Source organism: Carcharhinus amblyrhynchos, chromosome 1, assembly GCF_965287045.1.
Source record: "Carcharhinus amblyrhynchos chromosome 1, sCarAmb.v2.hapA, whole genome shotgun sequence".
Classification (NCBI taxonomy): Eukaryota; Metazoa; Chordata; class Chondrichthyes; order Carcharhiniformes; family Carcharhinidae; genus Carcharhinus; species Carcharhinus amblyrhynchos.
This window is the reverse complement of record NC_137324.1, coordinates 127,766,430-127,791,023: the sequence shown is the minus strand read 5'-3', so window position 1 is coordinate 127,791,023 and position 24,594 is coordinate 127,766,430. Positions and strand designations below refer to the sequence as shown.

General features: G+C 41.6%; 1 protein-coding gene across 1 annotated transcript in view; it reads left to right on the top strand.

Annotated features, from left to right (window-relative positions):
- Positions 1-24,594, top strand: part of ablim2 (actin binding LIM protein family, member 2) — a 270,666-nt gene that overhangs the window by 121,359 nt on the left and 124,713 nt on the right. Inside the window, exons 12-13 of the mRNA XM_080192307.1 lie at positions 108-120; positions 11,148-11,255. Of these exons, the coding sequence (XP_080048433.1) occupies positions 108-120; positions 11,148-11,255 (121 nt within the window). The remainder of the gene's footprint in view (positions 1-107; positions 121-11,147; positions 11,256-24,594) is intronic.

Genomic DNA, 24,594 nt, shown 5'->3' with positions numbered 1-24,594 from the left:
TCAATTGGGCCGGACGGTTGATGAATGGCAGATGGAGTTTAATTTAGACAAATGTGAGGTGATGCATTTTGATTGAACCAGGGCAGGACTTACTCAATTAATAGTAGGGCTTTGGGGAGAGTTACATAACAAAGAAATCTAGGGGTACATGTTCAAAGCTCCTTGAAAGTGGAGTCATAGATGGACAGAGTGGTGAAGAAACATTCAGCATGCTTGGTTTCATCAGTCAGAACATTGAATACAGGAGTTGGGATGTCTTGTTGAAGTTGTACAAGACATTGGTAAAGCCACACTTGGAATACTGTGTGCAATTCTGGTCACCCAATTATAGAAAGGATATTATTAAACTAGAAAGAGTGCAGAAAAGATTTACTAGGATGCTGCCAGGACTTGATGGGTTGAGTTATAAGGAGAGGTTGAAGAAACTGGGACTTTTTTGTCTGCAGCTTAGGAGGCTAAGGGGTGACCTTATAGAGGTCTATAAAATAATGAGGGGCATAGACAAGGTAGACAGTCAATATCTTTTCTCAAAGGTAGGGGAGTCTAAAACTAAAAGGCATAGGTTTAAGGTGAGAGGGGAGAGGTACAAAAGTGTCCAGAGGGGCAATTTTTTCACACAGAGGTCGGTGAGTGCCTGGAACAAGCTGCCAAAGGTAGTAGTAGAGGCAGGTACAATTTTATCTTTTAAAAAGCATTTAGATAGTTACATGAGTATGATGGGTAGAGAGGGATATGGGCCAAATGCGGGCAATTAGGAGGAGCTGAGGGATTTAAAAAAAAAGGGCAGCATGGACAAGTTGGGCCGAAGGGTCTGTTTTCATGCTGTAAATTTCTATAATTCTATGACTCCTGAAGACCAAACTTTAATCTTTTCCAGAAGTGCCTATAAGGATGCACTGCAAGAATAACAACTTCCAACATTAGAACTCTCTCATTGTTGTCGGACCTTTTAGTCTACTTGTTGTCTCAGCCATGAGCATTACAGGAAATAATGGAATACACTCAAACTTCCATTTGAATTTCCAACTTTGTTAGGTTCATAGAATCATAGAATCCCTACAGTGCAAAAAGAGGCCATTTGGCATATTGAGCCTGCACTGACAACAATCTCACCCAGATCCTATCTCTGTAACCCCACGTATTTACCCTGCTAATCCCCCTGACATTAAGGGACAATTTAGCAAGGCCAATCTACCTAACCCATACATCTTTGGACTGCAGCAGGAAACCGGAGCACCCGAAGGAAGCCCCCGCACACACAGGGAGAACATCCAAACTCCACACAGCCAACCAAGACTGGAATTGACCCCAGGTCTTTGGTGCTGTGAGGCAGCAGTGCTAATCACTGTGCCACCATAATGCACTCAAATTATATCAAAACATGCTACATGAACCTACATTCTGTTGTGAATAATTACTTGGCAATAACAAGCTGCTTAAAATAATAAAATGAAATAAAGCAAAATACCTACAATCACCTGAGACCAATCAACTTCACATTGATTGCAGTTCTCTAGCGACTGATGAAGCCCTCCACCCTTATTGTTACAACCGCAAAGTTTCTTTAACAGTTTCTTTGATACTCTAATTTTAGGGAAGAACAGAATAGTATATTAACAGTGACTTGCAGCCCACTTATTATTTGTTTTATGTCAATAATAACCCCATCACATGCTGAGCCCTATGTTTGAACAAGCTCCCCAGATAATGTTAACCTCCTTTAAATTTCCACCAGTTTAATTGAAGGAGTGGGTGCTTGTGGTGACTCCATACCCTCGGATGATCAGCCAGACTCAACTAAAGTGGGATTCTTCCAAATTAGCTTGTGTCTTATCAAAAGAGATCAAAATTAATTAGTTCTCATGGTCTGCTAGCCCATTTCAAGCACAAATGTTTAATCTCTGAACGCTTTGGCTTTGTTCTATGTGATAGCATTATCTGGAAAAACATATTTCTATCGTAAACTACAGTTGAACAAGTTTTAAAAGAAACCAAACTGTTCTCAGCTCTCAAAGTAAGAGATAATTTTAACCAATTTTCATATAAAGTTAATTTTTAGTTACACCATTACTGCCTTACATCATGGACCTTTATTAGCCTTTTAATGTGTGTTCAGCAGGGGTATGCCTACTGGCCAACCCATCAATGGATGTGGAAATCAGCCACATGTTCAAGTCAGGGTCAAAAATCCCTGAATATTTGGGCATAAACCATTTTTAATAATTAGTTCCCTTTGTAGGAGAGTACCAACATAATCCTTTGAGACAACAAGGACAGTAGTAGAACTTGACAGTCAAAATATCTATTTTGCTGCAATGGTGACCATGCCCAAAGAAACCCATTGATGGTCAAGAAATGAAGGGATCCCCCTGACCGCACAAACTTTGGGACCAGTGGCAGAGATATGCGATGAATGCACTTAACACTAATATCCAGGGTTTCAATCTTAACGTGAAACATTCATGGAAAGGGACAGATATTGAAGTAAGTTAAATTAAGTTCTTTTATGTCTTTGCTTATGCACTAGGATAGTTTGTGGACAATTGATTTTCAGCTATTAGTAAACATGGGTGTCTTTTCCAGTCTAATGTGCCATTTCTGAATTATCCTTATTTCTAGCACATGCCTTTTGGTTGTAGTTATAGGAAGGTGTTGGCTAAATCTGCATTAACAACAATTGGAGTAATCATTCAGCCACTCATCATTGGCACCAGTAACATCCAGCAGTAAGTTTTCTGCCAATGTCAGACAATTGGAAGTCATCCCATGTAGAGCAGTGAGAAATAACTGACCCTGATTTTAATTGGTTACTTTACCACTTCCCTTCAAGCCAGATACCATTCTGTACATCCTTCAATGCATAGTGAATTATTGTCAAGCCATCTTTTTCATGGTTGTCTCTCAGATAATCCAAGGAAATTCTGTGTCATATATTACAGAAAATTATTTACAGCAATAACCAACAGCTGAAGAAGAAAAAACATCTTAAATTCACATGGTATAAGTATTACTAACTGCAGTTGTAAATGTGTATTAAGCTTTATGAAACAAAAATAAAACAAAATTGGCTCACAATTATTGATTGCTTGAAAAGTAGTTTTTCACCAGATGGAAGATTTTCTGTGCAAAGAAGAGAAAGTAGAAGGACATCAACAGGGATCGAAGGATAATAACAGAATAGAAATTGGGCAATTTTTATAATAGACAAGCGATCTTGTTGCGAAGTTCAGTTTGTGAAGTTGGAATTTGATGTTGATATTGATGTAAAAAAAATTGTAAAAATGCTAGAGGGAAAAAACATTGTGGTGTCCCTTTAAAACTGGTGTTTTCTTTCAGTGCTTGGAGGTTTAAAATGCAATATACATACAGAGTCCAAGCTGAAACGTTTGTATCAAAAAATCAAGCAGTTGTCTTGACAATGTTTTATTGAATGTAGCCCAATCAATTTAAAGCAGTCGCTCACCTGTGATGGTGTTGACAACATCAGACCAATCCTATTGTAGGAAAATTGATAGGTCATCACAGGTGTAAAAGAGAGTGCAGGGAGGAAAAACAAGGGAAGCAACAGAAGAACTGCCACTTAGCAAGCCTCAAGAGGGAGAGTACAACTCTCAACTCTGTCAGTTTTAGACATCTCTTCAAAGAATGCACCATCTAACTAGAGAAGGAACTTACAGACAGAAGAATTAACAGAGGAACTCCAAAAGATTCTGAAAGCCATAAATCTGGTTGTATTTTTGAGAGTGACTGAATTTCATTTTTTTTGGTTAGTGAACGAATATTTTATTTATTTGAACAGCATTCCATTTGAATTTTATTTTATTCAGTATGTTACTTGTTTATTTAAAGCTCCTTGAAGTGTTCATTTTAAAGTGAATGTTAGGTATTTCTGTTAGTTAACCACTAAATGCTACTGAAGAACAGTTTACACCTTCCCACATACTTTTAACAGATTGAGGCGAGGTATTCCTCTTTGGGGGATTCGGTGTCACTACTTTTTTTATACATACCTAAAGAGCAAGAAGGAAGCCAGAGAGAGGGTTGGCCCATTCAAAGACCGGGGAGGGAATCTATGTATGGAGTCAGAGGAAATGAGCGAGGTATTAAATGAGTACTTTGCATCAGTATTCAGCAGAGCGAAGGACTTGATGGATGATGAATCTGGGAAAGGCTGAGTAGATAGTTTGAGTCATGCTGAGATCAAAAAGGAGGAGCTGTTGGGGTTCTTGAGAAACATTAAGGTAGACAAGTCCCCAGGGCCTGTTGGGATATACCCTAGAATACTGAGAGAGGCAAGAGAAAAAAATTGCTGGGGCCTTGAGAGAAATCCTTGCATCCTCACTGACTAGAAAGAAGGTAAACATAGTAAGAAGCCTCTCAATACCATGTCTTAAAGGTGCAGACAATGCACCTTTAAGACTTGAATAGCAGATTACCTGTAAAGACTGGCATTCTAATCAGTATTCTGTAAACTGTGTGTGCCTTTATATGCTCTGTTTGTGATCAGAACTCTCCACTCACTTGACAAAGGAACAGCATTCCAGAAGCTAGTGGCGTTTACTACCAAATAAACCTGTTGGACTTTAATCTGGTGTTGCGAGACTTATTACTTTGTTTACCCCAGTCCAACGCCGGCATCTCCACATTATGACTACAGAGGAGGTCCCAGAGGATTGGAGAATAACCAGTGTTGTTCCTTTGTTTAAGAAGGGTAGCAAGAATAATCCAGGTATTTAAAGGCCAATGAGCCTTACGTCAGTGACAGGGAAATTATTGGGGAGGATCCTTCGGGACAGGATTTACTCCACTTGGAAATAAGTGGACATAATAACAAGAGGCCACGTGGTTTTGTGAAGGGGAGGTCATGTCTCACTAGTTTTTCAAGGAAGTGATGAAGATGATTGATGAGGGTAGGGCAGTGGATATTGTCTACATGGACTTCAGTAAGGCGTTTGACAAGGTCCTTCATGGCAGACTGGTACAGAAGGTGAAGTCTCATGGGATCAGAGGTGAGCTGGCAAAGTGGATACAGAACTGTCTCAGTCATAGAAGACAGAGGATAACAGTGGAAGGGTGCGTTTCTGAATGGAGGGCTGTGACAAGTAACATTCCTCAGGGATCAGTGCTGGAATCTTTGCTATTTGTACTATAAGTGATTTGGAGGAAAATGTAACTGGCTTGATTCGTAAGTTTGCAGACGACACAAAAGTCGGTGGATTTGCGGATAGTGATGAGGATCGTCAGAGGATGCAGGAGGATATAGGGCAGCTGGAGACTTGGGCAGAGAAATGGCAGATGGAGCTTAATCCGGACAAAGGTAAGGTAATGCATTTTGGAAGGTCTAGTAAAGATAGGAAATATACAGTAAATGGCAGAACCCTTAAGAGTATTGATAGGCAGATGTACAGGTAACAGATCACTGGAAGTACCAACGCAGGTGAAGAAGCTATTCGCCATGCTTGCCTTCGTTGGCTGGGGTATTGAGTTTAAAAATTGGCAAGTCATGTTGCAGCTTTATAGAATCTTAGGCCGCACTTGGAATATGGTGTTCAATTCTGGTCATCTCACTATCAGAAGGATGTGGAGTCTTTGGAGAGGGTACAGAAAAGATGTACCAGGATGTTGCGTGGTATGGAGGGCATTAGCTATGAGGAAAGGTTGGAGAAACTTGGTTGTTCTCACTGGAACAACAGGGGTTGAGGGGTGATCTGATAGAAGTCTACAAGATTATGAGGGGCATAAACAGAGTGGATAGTCAGAAGCTTTTTCTCAGGTTGGAAGAGTCAATTACTAGGGGCCATAGGTTTAAGGTGTGAGGGGCAAGGATTAAAGGAGATGTACGAGGCAGGTTTTTTACAGAGGGCGGTAGATGTCTGGAACTCACTACCCAAGGAGGTGATGAAGCAGATACGGTAGTGACTTTTAAGGAGCGTCTGGACAAATACATGAATAGGATGGAATAGAAGGATATGGTCCCTGGAAGGGTATGTGATTTTAGTTCATTCGGGCAGCATGATCGGTGCAGGCTTGGAGGGCCGAAGGGCCTGTTCTTGTGCTGTAATTTTCTTTATTCTGGTTTTTTGTTCTCAAAAGGGGTCAAACTCCACACCATAACAATCTGCTCCAATAGAGTACCATATAAGAAGTGAAAATGAAAATATACCCCAAATAACTCTCTAAATTTTCAAGGGGCACATTAGAAATGGTAAGGCACCACAATATGCACAGAGGACTTTTTTAAAAAGTAAAAGTAACTGAATCTCATGGCATACTTTAATGCAATTCTGCTACACTAGTAATGCTTTCAGATTCCCTAGCAACACAACACTTTTTTATTCCTGGTGTAAAGAAAATGCTGTCAACCCAACTGAAATGTCCTGAATACTAATGTCAACTATGACCTGACAAATAGTTTTGCTTCCAGTATGTGCACATTATACAGGATGAGGCACAGGAATAATCAGTTGAACCTTTTACACAGCTTCTACCATTACAAAAGGCTGTACTTTGAGATGTAGGATTTATCTGAAAATAAGGGCATGTGAATTGGTTAGAAAGTAGAGCGGTAAATGACAATGGTCATTGTTCCATACTTTTATGCTCTATTTATTTTCTTTGACATTACAACTTGCTTGAGTACTTTGAAAGTGCATCTTTGATAAATTGTAAGTTAGAATGCACAAAAATAGATTAGTGCATCTTTGGTTACACAAATGCATTTCTTGGCAATATTATATTGTGGTAGCTGAAGACTGTCAAGAATATTGGTAAATAAGTGCCCAATTACATTCCTTGCATATGTGAATATGTTAAAGGTAGAACAATAAAATTAGATGTCATTCTGGGATTTTTTCATTCTAACAATGTACTGAAGATTTGGATTCTCATTAACCACCCATAGCATTACTAAGAGGCCAATATAATGCTGCTAACACAAATGCAGAAAATGTGTCAGGCATTTAATTTTCGCTATGATTTGCAGAGGGATTTATTGTCGTATATAAACTTGTTATAAATAATCACTGACAACTTGTAATACTCAAGGTTTGCTACTTACACTCCCTGTGTGACTCTACTGTTGCATACATATATACATTAGACATTACACAATATTTGTTGCATTTTGGTTTTCATTCTTTCACAGGGTGTGGGGATCGCTGACTAGACTGTCATTTATTACCCATCTCCACTTGCCCTTGAGAAGGTGCCTGTGGGCCACTTTCTTGAACCATTGCAGTTCATGTGATGTAGGTACAGCCAAAGTGCTGTTGGGAAGGGGGTTCCAGAATTTTGACTCAGTGACAGTGAAGGCAATATAGTTTCAAGTCAGGATAGTTTGCAGCTTGAAGGGCAACTTGCAGGTTGTGGTATTCACTGGCATCTGCTGCTCTTGTCCTTCTGGTTGGTCGAGGTTATGGGTTTGGATGGCGTAACCAAAGGAGCCTTAATGAATACACTGCTGCTACTATGAATCACTGGTGAGAGAGTGAATGTTTAATGTGGTGAATGGGATGCTAGTCAAATGGGCTGCTTTACCATGGATTGGGTTGAGCTTCTGAAGTGTTGTTGGAGCTGCACTCATCCAAGCAAATGGAGAGTAATTCATCACATTCCTGACTCGTTCCTTGTAGGTAGTGGACAGGCTTTGGGGAGTGAGGAGTTGAGTTACTCTCTGTAGAATTCTAAGCCTCTGACAAATTCTTGTCGCTACAGTGTTTATGTATGGTTGGCTCAATGCAGTTTCTGGTTAATGGTGACCACCACCACCAACCACTGCCCCCCGCCCCCAACAAAAAACCGGAAACCAGGATGTTGATAGAGGGAGATTCAGCAATGCTAATACCAATGAATAGTAAGAAGCCTCATAACACCAGGTTAAAGTCCAACAGGTATATTTGGCAGCACAAGCTTTTGGAGTCTTGCTCCTTCATCTGTTAACGGATAATCCAACTGGTCCGGATGGGGAACCCGGACATGCACACAGATCCTGCGTGGATCAGCTGGCGGAGGTATTCACAGACATCTTCAACCTCTCTTTACAATGATCTGAGGTCCCTATCTGCTTCAAGAAGACGACCACCATTGGGGTACCTAAGAAAAACCAAACAACATGTCTTAATGACTATTGGCCAGTGGCTCTGACGTCCATCATTATGAAGTGCTTCGAAAGATTAGTTATGGCATGAATCAATTCCAGCCTACCAGACTACCTGGATCCACTACAGTTTGCCTACTGACACAACACGTCCACAGCAGACGCCATTTTGCTGGCCTTGCACTCAACTGTGGAACACCTAGATAATAAGGACACCTATGTCAGACTCCTATTTATTGACTCCAGCTCAACACTATCATTCCCACAAAACTCATCTCCAAACTCTGTGACCTGGGCCTCGGACCTCCCTCTGCAACTAGATCCTGAATTTCCTAACTCACAGACCACAATCAGTAAGGATAGGCAACAACACCCCCTCCACGATGATCCTCAACACCAATGCCCCATAAGGCTGTGTTCTCAGCTCCCTATTGTACTTAAACAGCTATGACTGTGCGGCCAAATTCTCCTGCAATTCAATTTTCAAGTTTGCTGACAACACCACCGTAGTGGATCGGATCTCAAACAATGATGAGACAGAGTACATGAATGAGATAAAGAATCTGGTAAACTTGGTGTGGCAACAATAACCTCTCCCTCAATGTCAACAAAATGAAGAAGATGGTCATCGACTTCAGGAAACATAAAGGAGAACATGCCCCTGTCTACATCAATGGGGATGAAGTAGAAAAGGTCAAGAACTTCAAGTTTTTAGATGTCCATATCACCAACAACCTGCTCTGGTCCCCCCATGCTAACACATTAAGAAAGCCCACCAGAGCCTCTATTTTCTCAGAAGACTAAGGAAATTTGACATGTCAGCTCTGACTCTCACCAACTTTTACAGATGCACCATAGAAAGCACTCTTTCTGGTTGTATCACAACTTGGTATGACTTCTGCTCTGCCCAAGACCTCAAGGAATTACAAAAGGTGGTGAATGTAGTCCAATCTGTCATGCAAAGCAGCCTCCCATCCAATGACTCTTTCCATACTTCCCACCACCTCAGCAAAGCAGCCAGCATAATTAAGGACCCCACGCATCCCGGACATTCTCTCTTCCACCTTCTTCTTTCGGGAAAAAGATACAGAAGTCTGAGGTTACATACCAACCGACTCAAACAGCTTCTTCCCTGCTGCTGTCAGACTTTTGAATGGACTTACCTTACATTAAGTTAATCTCCCCTCAATCTGGTTTCCAATGTGGAGTGCCATAAGCATAGACAAGGGTCATGGGTGGAGAGGGGACTCACAATGTTGAAATGGTGGCGTGGGCTTGTTGGGCCAAAGGGCCTGTTTCCCGTGCTGTGTTCTTTGTTCTTTGTTCCTCTACACCCTAGCTATGTCTATAACACTACATTCTGCACTGTCTCGTTTCCTTCTATACGAAAGGTACGTTTTGTCTGTATAGCGCGCAAGAAACAATACTTTTCAGTATGTTAATACATGTGACAATAATAAATCAAATCAAATTCTCTCCACTTCCCTGTATGCCTCAGAAACCTAGACAATAAATAAAAATTTGTGGAAGAAAATAGAGGCCTCTGAAATGTGGAAGCTAAAACTGATGTTGAAAATATCATACATAAACCAAAAGACAAATGAAGAGGTGCTTAAAATTATAAGAATGAAAAAGTGACATCCAGAAAAGAAAATGTCTGTCCTGCACCGTCCTCATGCATCCACTGTAACTCGCTGCACCTACTGACATTTATCTTGCAATTACACCTATGTTGACCCCTCTTTGTTTCCCTCTACTTTGTCCCCTGGAAAAGATGTCTGGAGTTTTTCAGCTTTGATCAAATGGCTGAAATACTGACATTTCCTTTCCTGGGTGTTACTTTTTAGAGTTCCTTTCATTCTTACAATTATAAACATGTCTTCATATGTCTTTTGGTCAGTATATGGAATTGCTGGCATAATTCGTAACATCCACATGTCAGAGACCTCTATTTACTCCCACAGATCTTTCGTTATTGTTCTGAGGCATACAGGGAAGTGGAGAGAAAATAACCAGAATTCTCCAATCAATCACGCCCCTCCTCCACTGCAAGCAAGGACAGAGAATTTGGTGCTCAGCCAAATCTCCATTCACTGCAGCAGGACCAGAGAACTCTGCTGGCTTGGACAGCCAGAAAATCCTGGCCTGAGTTTTTTCCTTTGTTGCAATCTTGAATCTTCATAAAATTTACTTTTGGCTATCTCTATCCTTATAATTTTGACATTGCATCAGCCATCTTCAGTTATCGTTTGTTCTGAATGAACAAATAGAAGTATTGCACAAAACAAAATTTAATGCCAAGCCACGCAAAGAGGGGTAAACAATCAAAAACTTGATCGAGGTAGGTTTGATGGAACATCTTAAAGAAGGAAAGATAAGAGATTCAGGGAAGGAATTCTGTAACATAGAGCCCTGACTATTGAATGAACAGCCATCAATGATGGAGAAATTAAAATAGGAATGTGTAGAAGGCCAGAATTGGAGGAGTGTAGACTTCTCAGAGGGCTAGAGGAGGTTAAAGTGATAGTGAGGGGTGAGGCATTGAAAACAAGCAGGTGGCAAATAAAACTGATTCCTTGCTTTACTAAAAGCTAAAGTAGATCCACGAGCAATGGGCGAATGGAAATCCGTGAGTTGGGTGATGTTGAAGAGGTGATAGTAGATAGCCTTAGTGTGAGTATGTGGTCAGGATCAAATATGACACCAAGGTTGGAATCAGTTTTGTTTAGTCTCACACATTTGCCAGGGAGAGGAATAGAGTTGATGGCTGGGGAATAGAGTTTGTAGTGGACCTTTGGTCTTTCCAATATTCAGTTGGAGAACTATGCAAAAAGCTCGCACACTCAAATAAATTTCACTCTGATAGTGAGGGTAAATCTTTGTCTTGTTCCTCAGAGCGGCATTAAAACTTGCATAGTCAGAATAGAACAGCCCAAAGCAAAACTAATCTTCTAATCACTGATTGATTGCTTTGAACCAGTGACCAAGGTACTGATTTCTACTAAACAGCACATAACCAAGGTTCTTTTATTTGTATTATAGGATGAACAAGAAGGACCCAGACAACGCAGAGCGTCCAGTCCTGGTTCCTTTGGGTCTCTTGGTTATGGGCGTTACACCCCAACATGGGCTCGCTCACCCCAACATTTCCATAGACCAGGTAATAACTGCCTTTTTTATAGTGTCTCCGAACAATTATAGGTGGTCACAAACAGAAAAAATGCAATACACTTTCTACTTGATATATTTAAGAACTATGAACAATTTGATTGTTATTCAATGGTCCATTTCAATGTTTATCAGATAGTAGTAATACTGCAACAACAACTTGCATTTATATCGTGGCTTTAATGTAGTAAAACATCCCAATGTGCTTCACAGGGGTTTATTCAGAAGAAATGAACTCCAAGTGAAAGAAGGAGATATTAGAACAGTTGATCAAAAAACTGATCAACAAACTAGGTTTTATGGATTACTTTAATGGAGGATAATGGGTGGAGAAGTAGAGAAGTTTAAGGAAGGAATTCCAGAGCTTAGGACTTTGAAGTTAAAGGCATAACCCACCAATGGCAGGGTGAAGGAAATTAGGAATGCACAAAAGGCAGGAATTGGAGTAACACAGAGTTTGAGGAATTCTGGCCGGAGGAGGCTAAAGAAATAGAGAGAGGGGGATGTTGAAATCAGGTTTTCATTGTCTGGGAAGCAATGTAAGTCAGGGAACACAGGCATGATATGACTGTGGGACTTGGTGTGGTTTTGGATGAGCTTAAAGTTATGGAAGGTGGTTGATTGTTCCAATGCTTTTCTGGCTTTCAATCAAGTCTGGAGGTTACAAAGTAATGAATGAAGGTTTTGGCACTAGATATAATGAGGCTGGGGCAGAGACAGATGGTATCATGAAGTTGGAAGTCAGCAGATTTGGTGATAGAAAGGATATTGTTTAGGGAGCTCAGCTCTTTACCACGTTGATGAGGTTGTGCAGAGTCTGGTTGGATTTTAGGGGAGAATATTGTCTGGGATAGAGCAACTGGGCTTGGATTGAAGAAGGATGGTATGATTGGAGAGGGATAAATTGAAGTAATCAAAGGCGGCCATATCTCTGATTGAAATGATGGAAGCAGACAAGCCATGTGAGATGACAAGGTTCAGGTAAATATATAGAAATCTATTTTCCATATATATTACATGGAGATGTCACTGAATATAACAGCAGGACCTAATTTAAATTTTTCACACTTGTTAACTAAGAGGCTGGCGTGTTGTCGGGAGAATAGGCACTCAGAGGAGCTGGGCTGAGGTGAGTCAGGTATGTAAGGAAGTTGGAGGGGGGCTGGTTGAACAGTAGAAGTCAAGGTTGCAAGTCAAGAGGTGGGTTGGACTTTGCAGTTTGGTATTTAATTGGACATTGGAGGCCAAGGAGGTGAGTTGGACATTGGGGATGAGATGGTGGGGGGTATTCAGCTAATCGAGTCGGGGTGGGGATGCTCAGGTATAGTAAGTGAGGAGAAACTATTTCCGTTGGCAGAAGGGTCATTAATCGAGAGGATACATATTTCAAGTGATTGGCAAAAGAACCAGAGATGAGTTTTTTTTTACACTAAGAGTCATTATGAATTGGATTGAACTGCCTCAACATGTAGTGGGGTCAGATTCAGTAGTAACTTTCAAAAGAGAATTCGATAAACTCTTTGAAATGGAACATTTGTAGGACTACAGGGGGAAACAAGGAGGGGGGGGTGAAAATAATTGATTAGCTCTTTCAAACAGCAGCAACAGGCATGATGGACAAAATGGCCTTGCTCAGTGCTGTACCATACAATGGGGGAAGTTTCAACCAAAGGAAAGGGTACGTTTGCTTCAGGTGGGGGCTTAAAGCCTTAAAAATAAGATTCCTGGCCAAAATATGACCATTTCCACTTTTTCTGAGATGGGAAGGTGGGTGGGTGACCAAACAGCATCAAGGTGGTGGACTAGAACTTTAAATGTGATCATGGCTGTGAGTCACATTGTCGTTCACTTTTCTAAACACTGTGGTCAACTGATCTTCACAAGCCCTGGGAAATACAATAACTACATCCAGGTGAGGACTTGGTTGATCCAGGAGATAAGTATAATTGGACATGCCAGCAGGAACCAGAAAGCTTGCCTGAGGAGCCACCATGATTGGTAACCCCCATCAACCCTCCCCTATTCCCCTACTCATTATGGCTCTGACTAAAATGCATTTGTTCACATTTACCTGTGTTGAACTCCATTGGCCACTTATTTGCCATTCTGCAAATTTATATATCCTTGTATGATCTATTTTCAATCCACCTTCTAAATTTGGTATCTTCTGCAAATTCAGAAATTATATTTTTAATACCAAAATCCAAATTGTTGATGTAAATTGTGAACATCAGTGGTCTCAGCACTGATACTTGTGCAACACCACTTGCCACCTTCTCTGCTCTAACCAGCTACCCTTTAATCCCACTCTCTTGTGCCTGTCTTCTAGACAGATAATAATCCATTCTTCTGCTTGTCCTCTGACTCCACATTCTCTGGCCTGATTCATTAGTCTATTATGGAGCTCTTTATCAAAGGCCTTTATAACATTGAGATAAATGACATCCATTGCAATACAGTTGCCTTTTTTCTCTATCATTTCCTTAAGAAAATTCAATAACATTGGTCAAATGAGATTTTCCAATTTGAAACGTGCAAACTGTTCATTATTGAATTTTTCTAGATGTTTTTCTATTCTGTCCTTTAGAAAGGACTCCAGGAATTCAGCCCTCATTTGCATCTGCAAGGCATTTATAAAAGGTTGCCTTTTGCCTGCCTTTACCCAATATAGTAAGTGGAGCACTTCACGACAGTGTGCATGCACTTCCTGCCTACTGTTTTGAGGATTTAGTAGACCAGTAACACCTGAAAATTGTGTGATCTTATGTACCTGCCCACCATGTCTTGCTTATGGAGAAGGAAAGTGATCTTTTCACGGAGTCCACTACTGATAAATATGGCTCAATTGAATCTCTCAGTATTTGAGGGGCCCACACCATATCATGCTCTGGCATCAATGATTCTTACTCCAAATTGATTGGCCATGAAATTCATTCACCTAGCTCCACTCCGTTTACAGGCCTATCTACAGGGCTGAAGCCGTTGGCTGTGGGAAGTGAGCCTATTGGAGTGCCACATGCAGGTGCATCCCTTGCATTGTCCAAAGATGTTGATGTTGCAAGATCATAATGCCATTGGGTTGGTATGATGCACAAATAGAAAATTGGCCAACAAATGTTCAGTGAACACCTTCCTCATACATTCCTAAATCGACAAGTGTAAAGAAGCAAAATTGGTTCAAATCTAGGGCTATTAAAGGGCTACTCAACAAGTTGCAGTTTTTGACTCACTTGTACTCAGACAAGTCGGTGGACATACTAAAGTGAATTGCTGGAGGAGCTTGGTGTAAAAGTCGAAGAGGGTCTCCATGTTAATGGTGGTATACTGTGTCCACCTGAGTGCTACAATTCTCAGGATCGTACATCCTAGGATCTGGAGGCTACCTAGCAAGCAAGAAGAAGAGGAGTATCAAAAGGGAGTAAAAAGAGCATATCCACCACATGCAACGAGATGGAGCAAGAGGGACCAAAAAATGACACTCTGCTTCAAATTATTTTATTAATTCATGGGATGTGGGTGTCGCAGACTAGGCCAGGATTTATTGCCCTTACTTAATTGCTCTTGAGAAGGTGATGGTGAGCTGCCTTCTTGAACCACTTGAGTCCATATGGTGTAGGTATACCCACAGTGCTATTAGGGAGAGGGTGCTAGGATTTTGACACAGTGACAGTGAAGGAACAGCAATATATTTCCAAGTCAGGATGGTGAGTGGATTGGAGGGTAACTTCCAGGTAGTGGTGTTCCCAGGTATCTCCTGCCCTTGTTCTTCTAGCTGGTAATGGTTGTGGGTTTGGAAGGTGCTGTCAGAGGAGCTTTGGTGAGTTCTTATAGATGGTACACACTGCTACCACTGTGCATTGGTGGTAGAGGGAGAGATTTTTGTGGAAGTGGTGCCAGTCAAGGAGACAGCTTTGGCCTTTATGGTGTCAAGCTTCTTGAGTGTTGTTGGAATGACACTGATCTAGGCAATTGGAGAATATTCCATCACATTCCTGACTTATGCCTTGTAGGTGATGGATATGCTTTAGGGAGTCGGGAGATGAGTTATTAGCCAAAGGATTCCTAGCCTTTGACCTGCTCTTGTAGCCACCATATTTATATGGCTAATCCAGTTCAGTTTCTGTTCAATGGTAACCTCCAGCATGCTGATAGTGGGGGATTGATAATGCCATTTCAAGGGGCGATGGTTAGATTCTTTCTGGTTGGAAATGGTCATTGCCTGGCGCATGTGTGGCACAAATATTACCTGCCACTTGTCAGCTCAAGCCTGAATATTGTCAAGGTCTTGCTGCATTTGGACATGGATTGCTTCAATATCTGAGGAGTCACAAATGCTACTGAACATTGTGCAGTCATCAGCAGACACCCCCAGTTCTGACTTTAAGATGGAAGGAAATTCATCGATGAAGCAGCTGAAGATGGTTGGACCTCAGACTCAGCACAGCCTCACCAATCCCTTACAGGACATCCATCTCAAACTTCTCATTACTAAAGCCTTTGGCCTAGACAACTCAATAAAGACCAGTCAAACAACTTTTTGCAACATTACATCAATAACGCAAAAAAACAGAGTTAATCATTTTTGTGCATCCACGTAATGTCTGTTTTGCAGGTGCCCTTGCCTGGTGTAGTGTTTCTGTGTTGTGCTAATCCAGTGTTTGCAGCATGGCTGGTGAAAGGCTGTCGACAACCACTGGTGGAGACGGCACATAACCTTGGAGAACGGAGAACAAAGAACACAGCACAAGAACAGGCCATTTGGCCCACCAAGTCTGTGCTGACACAGATGCCTCTCTAATCTAATATTTTCTTGTCTGATTCATATGCCTCTATTCCCTGCCTATTCATGTATCTTTCCAGACGCCTCTTGAACGTTGTGTTATAGAATCTGCTTCCACCACCTTCTCCGGCAGCACATTCCAGGCACTCACCATACTCTGAGTGAAAAACTTGCCCCTTACATCTCGTTTAAACTTTCCCCCTCTCATTCTCAACCTATGCCCCTTCAACCCTGGGAGTGACTATCACTCTATCCAAGCCTGTCATAATCTTGTAAACCTCTATCAAGACCCCCCTCATCCTGCAACGTTCGAATGAAAACAATCCAAGTTTGTTCAATCTTTCTTCATTGTCCAAATCCTCCAAACTAGGCAATATTCTGGTAAATCTCTCCCGCACCCTTTTCAATGTATCAACATTCTTCCAGTAGTGTGGTGACCAGAATTTACACAGTAGTCCAAGTGTGGCCTAACCAAAATCTTTCATAGCTGCAAAATGATTTTCCAATTCCTATACCCAGTGCCCTGACCGATGAAAGCCAGCATGCCATATACCTTCTTGACCACCTTGTCCACTTGAGTTGTTACCTTCAGGCACTCTGGATCTGCACACCTAAATTCCTCTGTATGCTAATATTTCTAAGGGCGCTACCATTTAATTTCCCTCTGCAGTAGACTTTCTAAATCACATCACCTCACGTTTTGTCCAGGTTAAATTCCATCTGCCATCTTTTGGCCCAGGTCTTCAGCCAATTTATATCCTGCTGTAACCTCTGACAATCCTCCTCATGATCTGCTCCTCCCCCAATTTTTGTATCATCTGCAAATTTACTAATCAGACCATCCTATGTTTTCCTCCAAATCAAGACCCCAACACTGATCCTTGTGAAATACCGCTGGTCACAGATCTCCAGTTAGAAAAGTACCCTTCCACTGCTATTGTCTGCTTTCTACGCCCAAGCCAGTTTTGTATCCATCTTATCAGCACACCTTGGATCCCATGTGATTTCACCTTCTGTATCCACCTGCCAGGAGGAACCTTATCAAAGGCTTTACTAAAGTCCATGTATACAACATCCACTGCCCTGCCCTGCCCTGGTCAATTTTTCTTGTCACTTACTCAAAGAACTCAATCAAGTTTGTGAGACACAACCTCCCCTTCACAAAACCATGCTGCCTACTGCTAATAAGCCTATTCTCTTCCAGATCTGAGTACATCCTGTCCCTAAGAATCTTCTCCAATAATTTCCCCACCACTGATGTAAGGCTAACAGGCCTGTAATTTCCTGGGTTGTCTCTTCTGCCCTTCTTAAACAAAAGAACAGTGTTAGTTACTCTCCAATCCTCTGATACCCCACCCATGGCTAAAGAAGATACAAAAATTTTGGCCAGGCCTCAACAATTACTTCCCTCACCTTTCTCAGTATTCTAGGATAGACCTTATCTGCCCCTGGGGGATTGTCCACCTTAATGATTTTCTAAACTTCTCTTATTTATCTCAACACGTCCTAGAATGTCAACATCCTCCTTTCTACACTCACCATCCACTACATCCTCCTCCTTTGTGAACACTGATGTAAAGTACTCATTAAGGATCTCACCCACCTCATCTGGCTCCATACACGGATTCCCTCCAATGTCCTTGAATGGACCTACCCTCTCCTTAGCTACCCTCTTTCCTCCTTATATGCATAAAAAGCCTTGGGGTTATCTTTAATCCGGTCTGCCAAGGGCATTTCAAGGTCTCTCTTTGCCTTCCGCGTACCTGTTTAAGCTGTCTCCTGCTACCTTTGTATTCCTCAAGAGCCTTATCCATTTTCAATTTCCTGAAGTTTATATATGTAATACTTTTGAGCAGCTCTGGATCTTAAAGACCTGATTTTGGTTGACACTACCTCAGCATGGGCACCAGCACTGTGCTCTGGTTGACAGGCAACAGCAAAGGTACTGGTGAACTGATGGGAGCACAAGCCATGTCAAACTGAAAGAGAGGAACCTGTCTGTGCTTCAAGATGCCATTTGCCACCCTGTAGGCCATCACTTCAGCAATGTTTGCAATCTGCTGGAGTGCAGAATGCCAGATTGCTGTGTGCTTGCGTGCTCCATTGAGCACAGATCTCCATCCACCTTGGCAGCCATCTATCCTTGAACACAGGAGTCTGAGGCTGCATACCAACAGCCAGAAATCTTATACTTCTGTATAAGCTTCCATTGCATCAGTGATACAATGGGAGGACCCTGCCTGTAGCACAGAAGAAGTTGAGACAGTGACCACTAGATGCTCCACATAGGTCAGTCTACCAGTGCTTCCCTGGAGATTAAAAGAATGAGCTCTGCGCAGTGCCCTCTGCTACAGTAGAGATGGACTCTTCAATACTCCTAGCCATTTACTGAAGGTTATCTGGCAGACCTGCCATTGCACCAAACATGTGTCTGTGCATCATCATCAGCCTACACCTATCATCCACCAAACAGGATCCTCATTTGAATCACCTCCAACAGAACTGGTTGCCACCTCATCCTCCAGGCTCTAAGTGCACTCCTGTCATATCCAGTGACTAAGCACATAACAGTTCTAAAGTCCATACAGTGCCAGCACCTAAATTGTTTGGTGTGATTATTAGCTTGAGTGATGGTGCATATTCCTCAGTCCTCCCTTTCTCCTCTCACATCCCTGCATGAGACTGTGGGGACTGAGCATTCAGACAATACAAATCCTAAATGGAGGAGGCGGCGGGGGGTGTAGGTGGTGGTGTGGGGATGGGAGAAACAGAGATTTACGGTCACTCTATTTGCAGTTTCCATTTCATGGCACTTCCAGCAAAAGGATGAGAAATTTCTGAAGAAGTTGCATAGGACACCTGGTACCTATGGTCCAGAAATTATCTGCTTGAGAATGCTGCAGAGATGGATTCTGCTGAGTATCTGCCTCTTCCTCCAGTTGTGAGCAGACTTCCCCTGCAAGAAAGAGGATAGAACGTCAGTGACAATGTATTTGAGTGATGTGCCTGCCGTAGCCAAATAACTGAGATATATTGTGAGAGATGAGTATGAGACTGATAGGTTTGTGAGGGTGCAGTGTCGTGTAAGGATATTGGGGGAAGATATATGTCAAGATGTGCTGTGCGTGACTGATGTGCAGGGCCAGAAGGAGAAGTCCTTCTCCCGGCCCCCAACCTCCAGCACCTTTGCAATACACTTTTGGTTTATAATAGATTAGTGCAGCACAGAAGAAGGCCATTCAACCTGTTGAGTCTGCCCCAGTTCTTTCGAAGAAATTCAGACAGTCATGCAACCTCACGCCCACCTGCTGTTTTCCAATTTTGTTTTCTCCAAGTATTTATCCAATTTCCTTTTTACATTGAATTTGAATCTCTATCCAACACAATATCAGGGAGGGAGGGCATTCCAAATCCTAACCACTCTTCATGTGAAGGTTTTTCCTCATGGTACCTCTGGTTCCTTTCCCAATCAACTTAAATTATGTTAATTCTGGGCCACCCAACTATTAGTCCTTCAGCCATTGGAAACAGTTCATATATATTCTGTTTACCTTCATCATTTCATATACCACCACTAAATCCTCTCATGCTACTTGGTTCTAAGGAAAACATCCTCTGTTTCTCCGTAATTCCTTATCCTTGGATCCATTCTAGTGAATCTTTTCTGAACTTTTTACAAAGCCTTCATGTCCTTCTGGTGGCCAGAATTGGAAAGCACAGTCACAGTGGGGTCAAACTATTTTGTGTAAGTTTAACAAAACCTCTTGGTTTTTGTACTCTATGCCTCTATTTATTAAGCCCAATAAAAGTGTGGGTTTCAGTAGGATAAATTTTACAACCACAGCTTTGCCAGACAATTACACACAACTACATTGTTTGTGTTCATCTTCTTTGAACCTGTTGCTATGCAACATCCAGAGAGCAACATCAAACAGACTTGAACTTTACACGCATCACAAACAATGTACAAATGAGAATACCATTAACGGAGAGTGACATTGTCAATTGATGTACAATTCCTGGTTTCACTTGCAAGTTTAAAAATGGTAAAACCTTCCAGTAAATTAGCACCATCCAATTCACTTTCAAAGATGTGCTATTTCTATCCACACAAGTGGCCTTTGTTAGCAGAAAAATTACACTTCTAATTTATAAATATTTTCTCATTTTAACTTGAAACAAACCACGCTAACAAACACCCCGCATGGAACATACAGTAGGAGAGCAAAGTGACACAGATACTGGAGATCTGAAACACAAACAAAAAGTGCTAGAAATACTCAGCAGGGTAGGCAGCATCTGTGGAGAGAGAAACAAAGTCAATGCTTCAGGTCAACAATAGGCACTACTTCTGATAAAGGGTCACTGCCCCCCCTCTCTGCTGCCAGTTCTGGAACACTTCCCCTTTCTATTGAAACAAAAATAACCCCTTTTTTCCCACCCTCCAAACAGCAATCAGGGTTCTCTTGAGCCTCATTCCTTTTCAGCAATAAAGCCAGCAGCAGCTGCCTGAGATCTGATTTTGGCACATGAATTTTAAACAAAAGGGTTAAGGCATGAAGAAAACATAAACAACTTGCTTAAGAAGCAGAGTTTGGGAGAGAGACAGACTAGGCCCCAAGTCGTGGTCGACAAGGAAGGGGAGGAGAGTGGGGCTGAGTTAAAGAGTTGAGTTTAGCTAACGCTGAGCTTGTGTTCAGCTCTAGTGCCACACCCTGAGCTGGCTGAGGTGGAATTCGTATGAAAGTGAGAGTCAAAAGCAGGTTGCCTTTTTGCCCTGGTTTTCCCCCTTTCCTGGATTAAAAAATAATTGCAACCCAGGACTGTTTCTAGCTGCTGACCCAATGAAAGGCATTGGTGGATCAGAAACTATTCTACCTGTATGGCAACATTGAATAACAAAGTTTGAGAAGAAAATAGCCAATGTTTTTCCCCTCCTTTGGCTTGTACAGGAACCTGCTTATAAATTTTCATCCCTGGCCTCAAGACATTTACTCTCCTATTTTCTCTACTATTTTATTAAGGCTACTTACACAAATAGCAACCATCAGCATTTTACAATCTTATGATAAAATATATTATAAAACAATTTAAAAGAGTTTAGAAGAATGAGGGGAGATCTCATTGAGACGTATAAGATGTTGAATGGGATGGATAGGATAGAGGTGGAGAGGCTCTTCTCGCTCAGAAAGGACAGTAGTTCTAGAGGGCACAGCCTCAAGATAAAGGGGGGTGCGGTTTAGAACGGAGTTGAGGAGGAACTTCTTCACTCAAAGGGTGGTGAATCTCTGAAATTCTCTGCCCGTTGAAGTGGTGGAGGCTGCCTCGCTAAATATTTTTAAGACGCGGGTTGATAGGTTTTTGATAGGCAAGGGGATTAAGGGTTATGGGGAGAGGGCGGGAATGTGGAACTGAGCCACGACAGATCAGCCATGATCTTATTGAATGGCGGAGCAGGCTCGAGGGGCTAGATGGCCTACTCCTGCTCCTATTTCTTATGTTCTTATTAAAAACCCTTCCACCTTAAGAAGTAAGCTCAATCTTTGTAAATAAATTATAAATTATGAAGATATTGATTCCTTTCAATTCCTATCTATGATGGCAAACTAATTAATCTACATTTTTGTTTAGAACATAGAACATTACAGCGCAGTACAGGCCCTTCGTCCCTCAATGTTGCGCCGACCAGTGGAACCAATCTAATGACCCTCTAACCTAAACTATTCCAAATTTAAGCTGACTTTTGTCTCTTTCAGCAATCCCAAACCGATCAATTGTTTCAGATTTGTTCCGCCAACAATTGAGCTAAAAATGGGCTTTTATTGGCTTTCATGGGAGTGGGGAGGGGGTCAAAATCCAAGAGAGTGGTGTACACTGCCTGCTGTGCCTGTCAGTAGATCTCCCTGGAGGTGACCAATTAGGATGTTATGTCCAAGAGTTGCATTGAATCAGGATACACAACCAAGTTTCAGAGTCAGGGCATTCACTATGATCTATGGATATTGCTGTCTGTTGCCTGTGCCAGGGTAATGCTGCCAGCAGCAAAAGCTGTGAGTTGAGCCAAGGACCCTGAGCCTCTCTGCACATGCAGTGCTGAGTCACTACTCAAGGTGGGGACCTGAGATGGACAATTGAGAACGGGTGGTGCTGTCTGAGTATGGTGCCATTCCCCCATCCCCCACCCCCCAGCCCCCCACAGAGACATAGGGTCCAGTGATCAGTACTGTCTATATATCTTCTCCCAGGCCCTACTGGTATGAGTGTGTTGCAGTGAGCAGTGTGAAAGTTGGGTGATATGTCTTTTGATATGCCAAGTGAGCTTTTTAAACGTTTTGCAAACTTCTGCTAGATTTGTGGTGGCACACTCTAGGCAGTCACAACACTCATCTTTTATCTTTGCAGATTAATCTGGAGGGCTTTCTTTCTCCATGCCCCTGCCAGGTGTCGCAAAATCAGAGACCCCTCTCCTTCCTAGCATGGTCTTGTCAAACCAAATCCTATTGGATCAAAGTTAGATGCATTTCAGCAGGAAGCCCATTGAAGGAAAAGAGCTAATTGAAGGCTTTTGTCAAGCAATTGTATTATTCATATTTAAGCCACAGGATGATCCTTGTACTATCCAACAAGTACTCCTCCAGTGGACAGGAATGAACTGCAGAGCTCTAAGATTGAGCATTATTGAGGTTTAGTCTCTAACCTGTCTCATATCTTCTACTTATCTCCACACTAAATCTGTGTGAAATTACCATTATTAGCACTTTAATTTCATAGGCACCTTAAAGCAAGAACAAATTAAGGATTGCTTAAGGTTTTAATTATCTCTTTTACTCTCAGGAGCTCCAGTATAAAATAATTTTGAAGTTTTAATGGGCTATGTACATTCTGATAAATAAGACCTTCTAAGTGCAAATAATTTAGACAGTCTTTTCTGCTCCTAAAAATGAAATGCAAATTGGACTGATGACTCACTGGTCAGCATTTACTCCGGCAATAATGGCAAACAGCACTCACATTATTTAGACACAAATTGGACAGCAAATCCAGTGAGTACAGATGCTTAGTTAAATGAGAAAATCCAGTACTTAATGTTCAAAGATGCCCTCTTCCTCTGTAAGTTGCGTAAAACAGAATCTTGTTATCTAACTCCCCATTCAAATGTACTCAATAGCATGAAATTCCTGTACTTACGTTGTAGGTACAGACTAAACTCATCTGTTTCCGTCTAACTAGCTTTTCTAACGGGTAAGGTCTTTATTACTGTCTGACACTGAAAATTAATTTTTACAAATATGGAGCCTCATTCCTTCAGCTTTTATTTATTGTTGGAGATATTACTTTTTTCACTCTTTTTCTATTGTTTCTTTTTTTCTACCACTAAATCCAATCTTTCCTTCCTTTTTTTTGTTTTCTGTATGTAATTTAATGCTGAGTTAAGTATTTTAACTGACACATCCTGGTTCAGACTCAGTGCTGCTCATTAACAATTCTTTAATCAGAGCAGTTAAGGAAATACAGTTGCTTATCCTGTTCACACAGATTCCAGGTGTCCTGTATAGCAAGCCATGTTGTTTCGATTTCCTACTATTAGCTACTTCAAGCTGCAAACCCTTATGGAAATAAAATGGTCAAGTTCAAGTCTAATGAATGACAGCTCCTAAGAAAGAATGTTGATTTTCTAAGAACTGATCTTAGGATCCAAATTTTCTTTTGGATATTCATTACAATGAAGATATGTTTGAATAATTATTCTCTTATCTCATAAAAACTTACCATGACAGGAGAATCTTACAGAACATTGTAATGTCGAATTGTTCAATTTTGTGAGCATGCCTACATTTTGCCAACAGCGGAGCAGAGGCCACTGTCACAAGCCTCTTTGTTACAAGCTGGGGTACTATTGGAACTGGAGGTTCCATGCCCAAAGAGGGGGCTGTGGCCAAGCAGGCTTCATCCAACTCCCTCTCTGCCATATCCAATCATTCAGATGCCATTCCCCTCTACTCGTAAGACCTCAATGGCTCTGTCCTACAGAATTTTGCTATTCAAATATACGCTCCAAGGGCGCCTCCATGATGATGGCCATTTCCAACTGGTCTCAGCAGCATCCACCTCTTCCCCTGGGGTTACTGGACCTCTGCTCGGATCAGTAGCATTGTAAGCCCACCTGCCATCCTCAACAGGGTGGAGAGATGAAGGTGGCCAATTTTGAAGGGTGCTTCCAGGAAAATTATGCAGTTGGGCATGCCATCGTTAATTGCGGGCTCAGGACACCATCTGGACCCAACATCAGAGTCCCAAAGCCTGTGAGAAAATCTATCCCACTATGTTAGCTTGTCTCTGAGTCAATAACAACTTGAGAATCTAAAGCTGGCACATAAGTTCAGTACTAAATTCTGAGTTGTGGAAAGTGCCTCTTTTGCATGAAACATTAAACCTAGGCTACTTGTTTTATTCAGATGATGTTAAAGATTCTACAATATAACTTACAAGCAGGGAAACAGGTGCTCAGTCAACATTCCTTTTGGCAATAATTATCACTGTTTAATGTTAA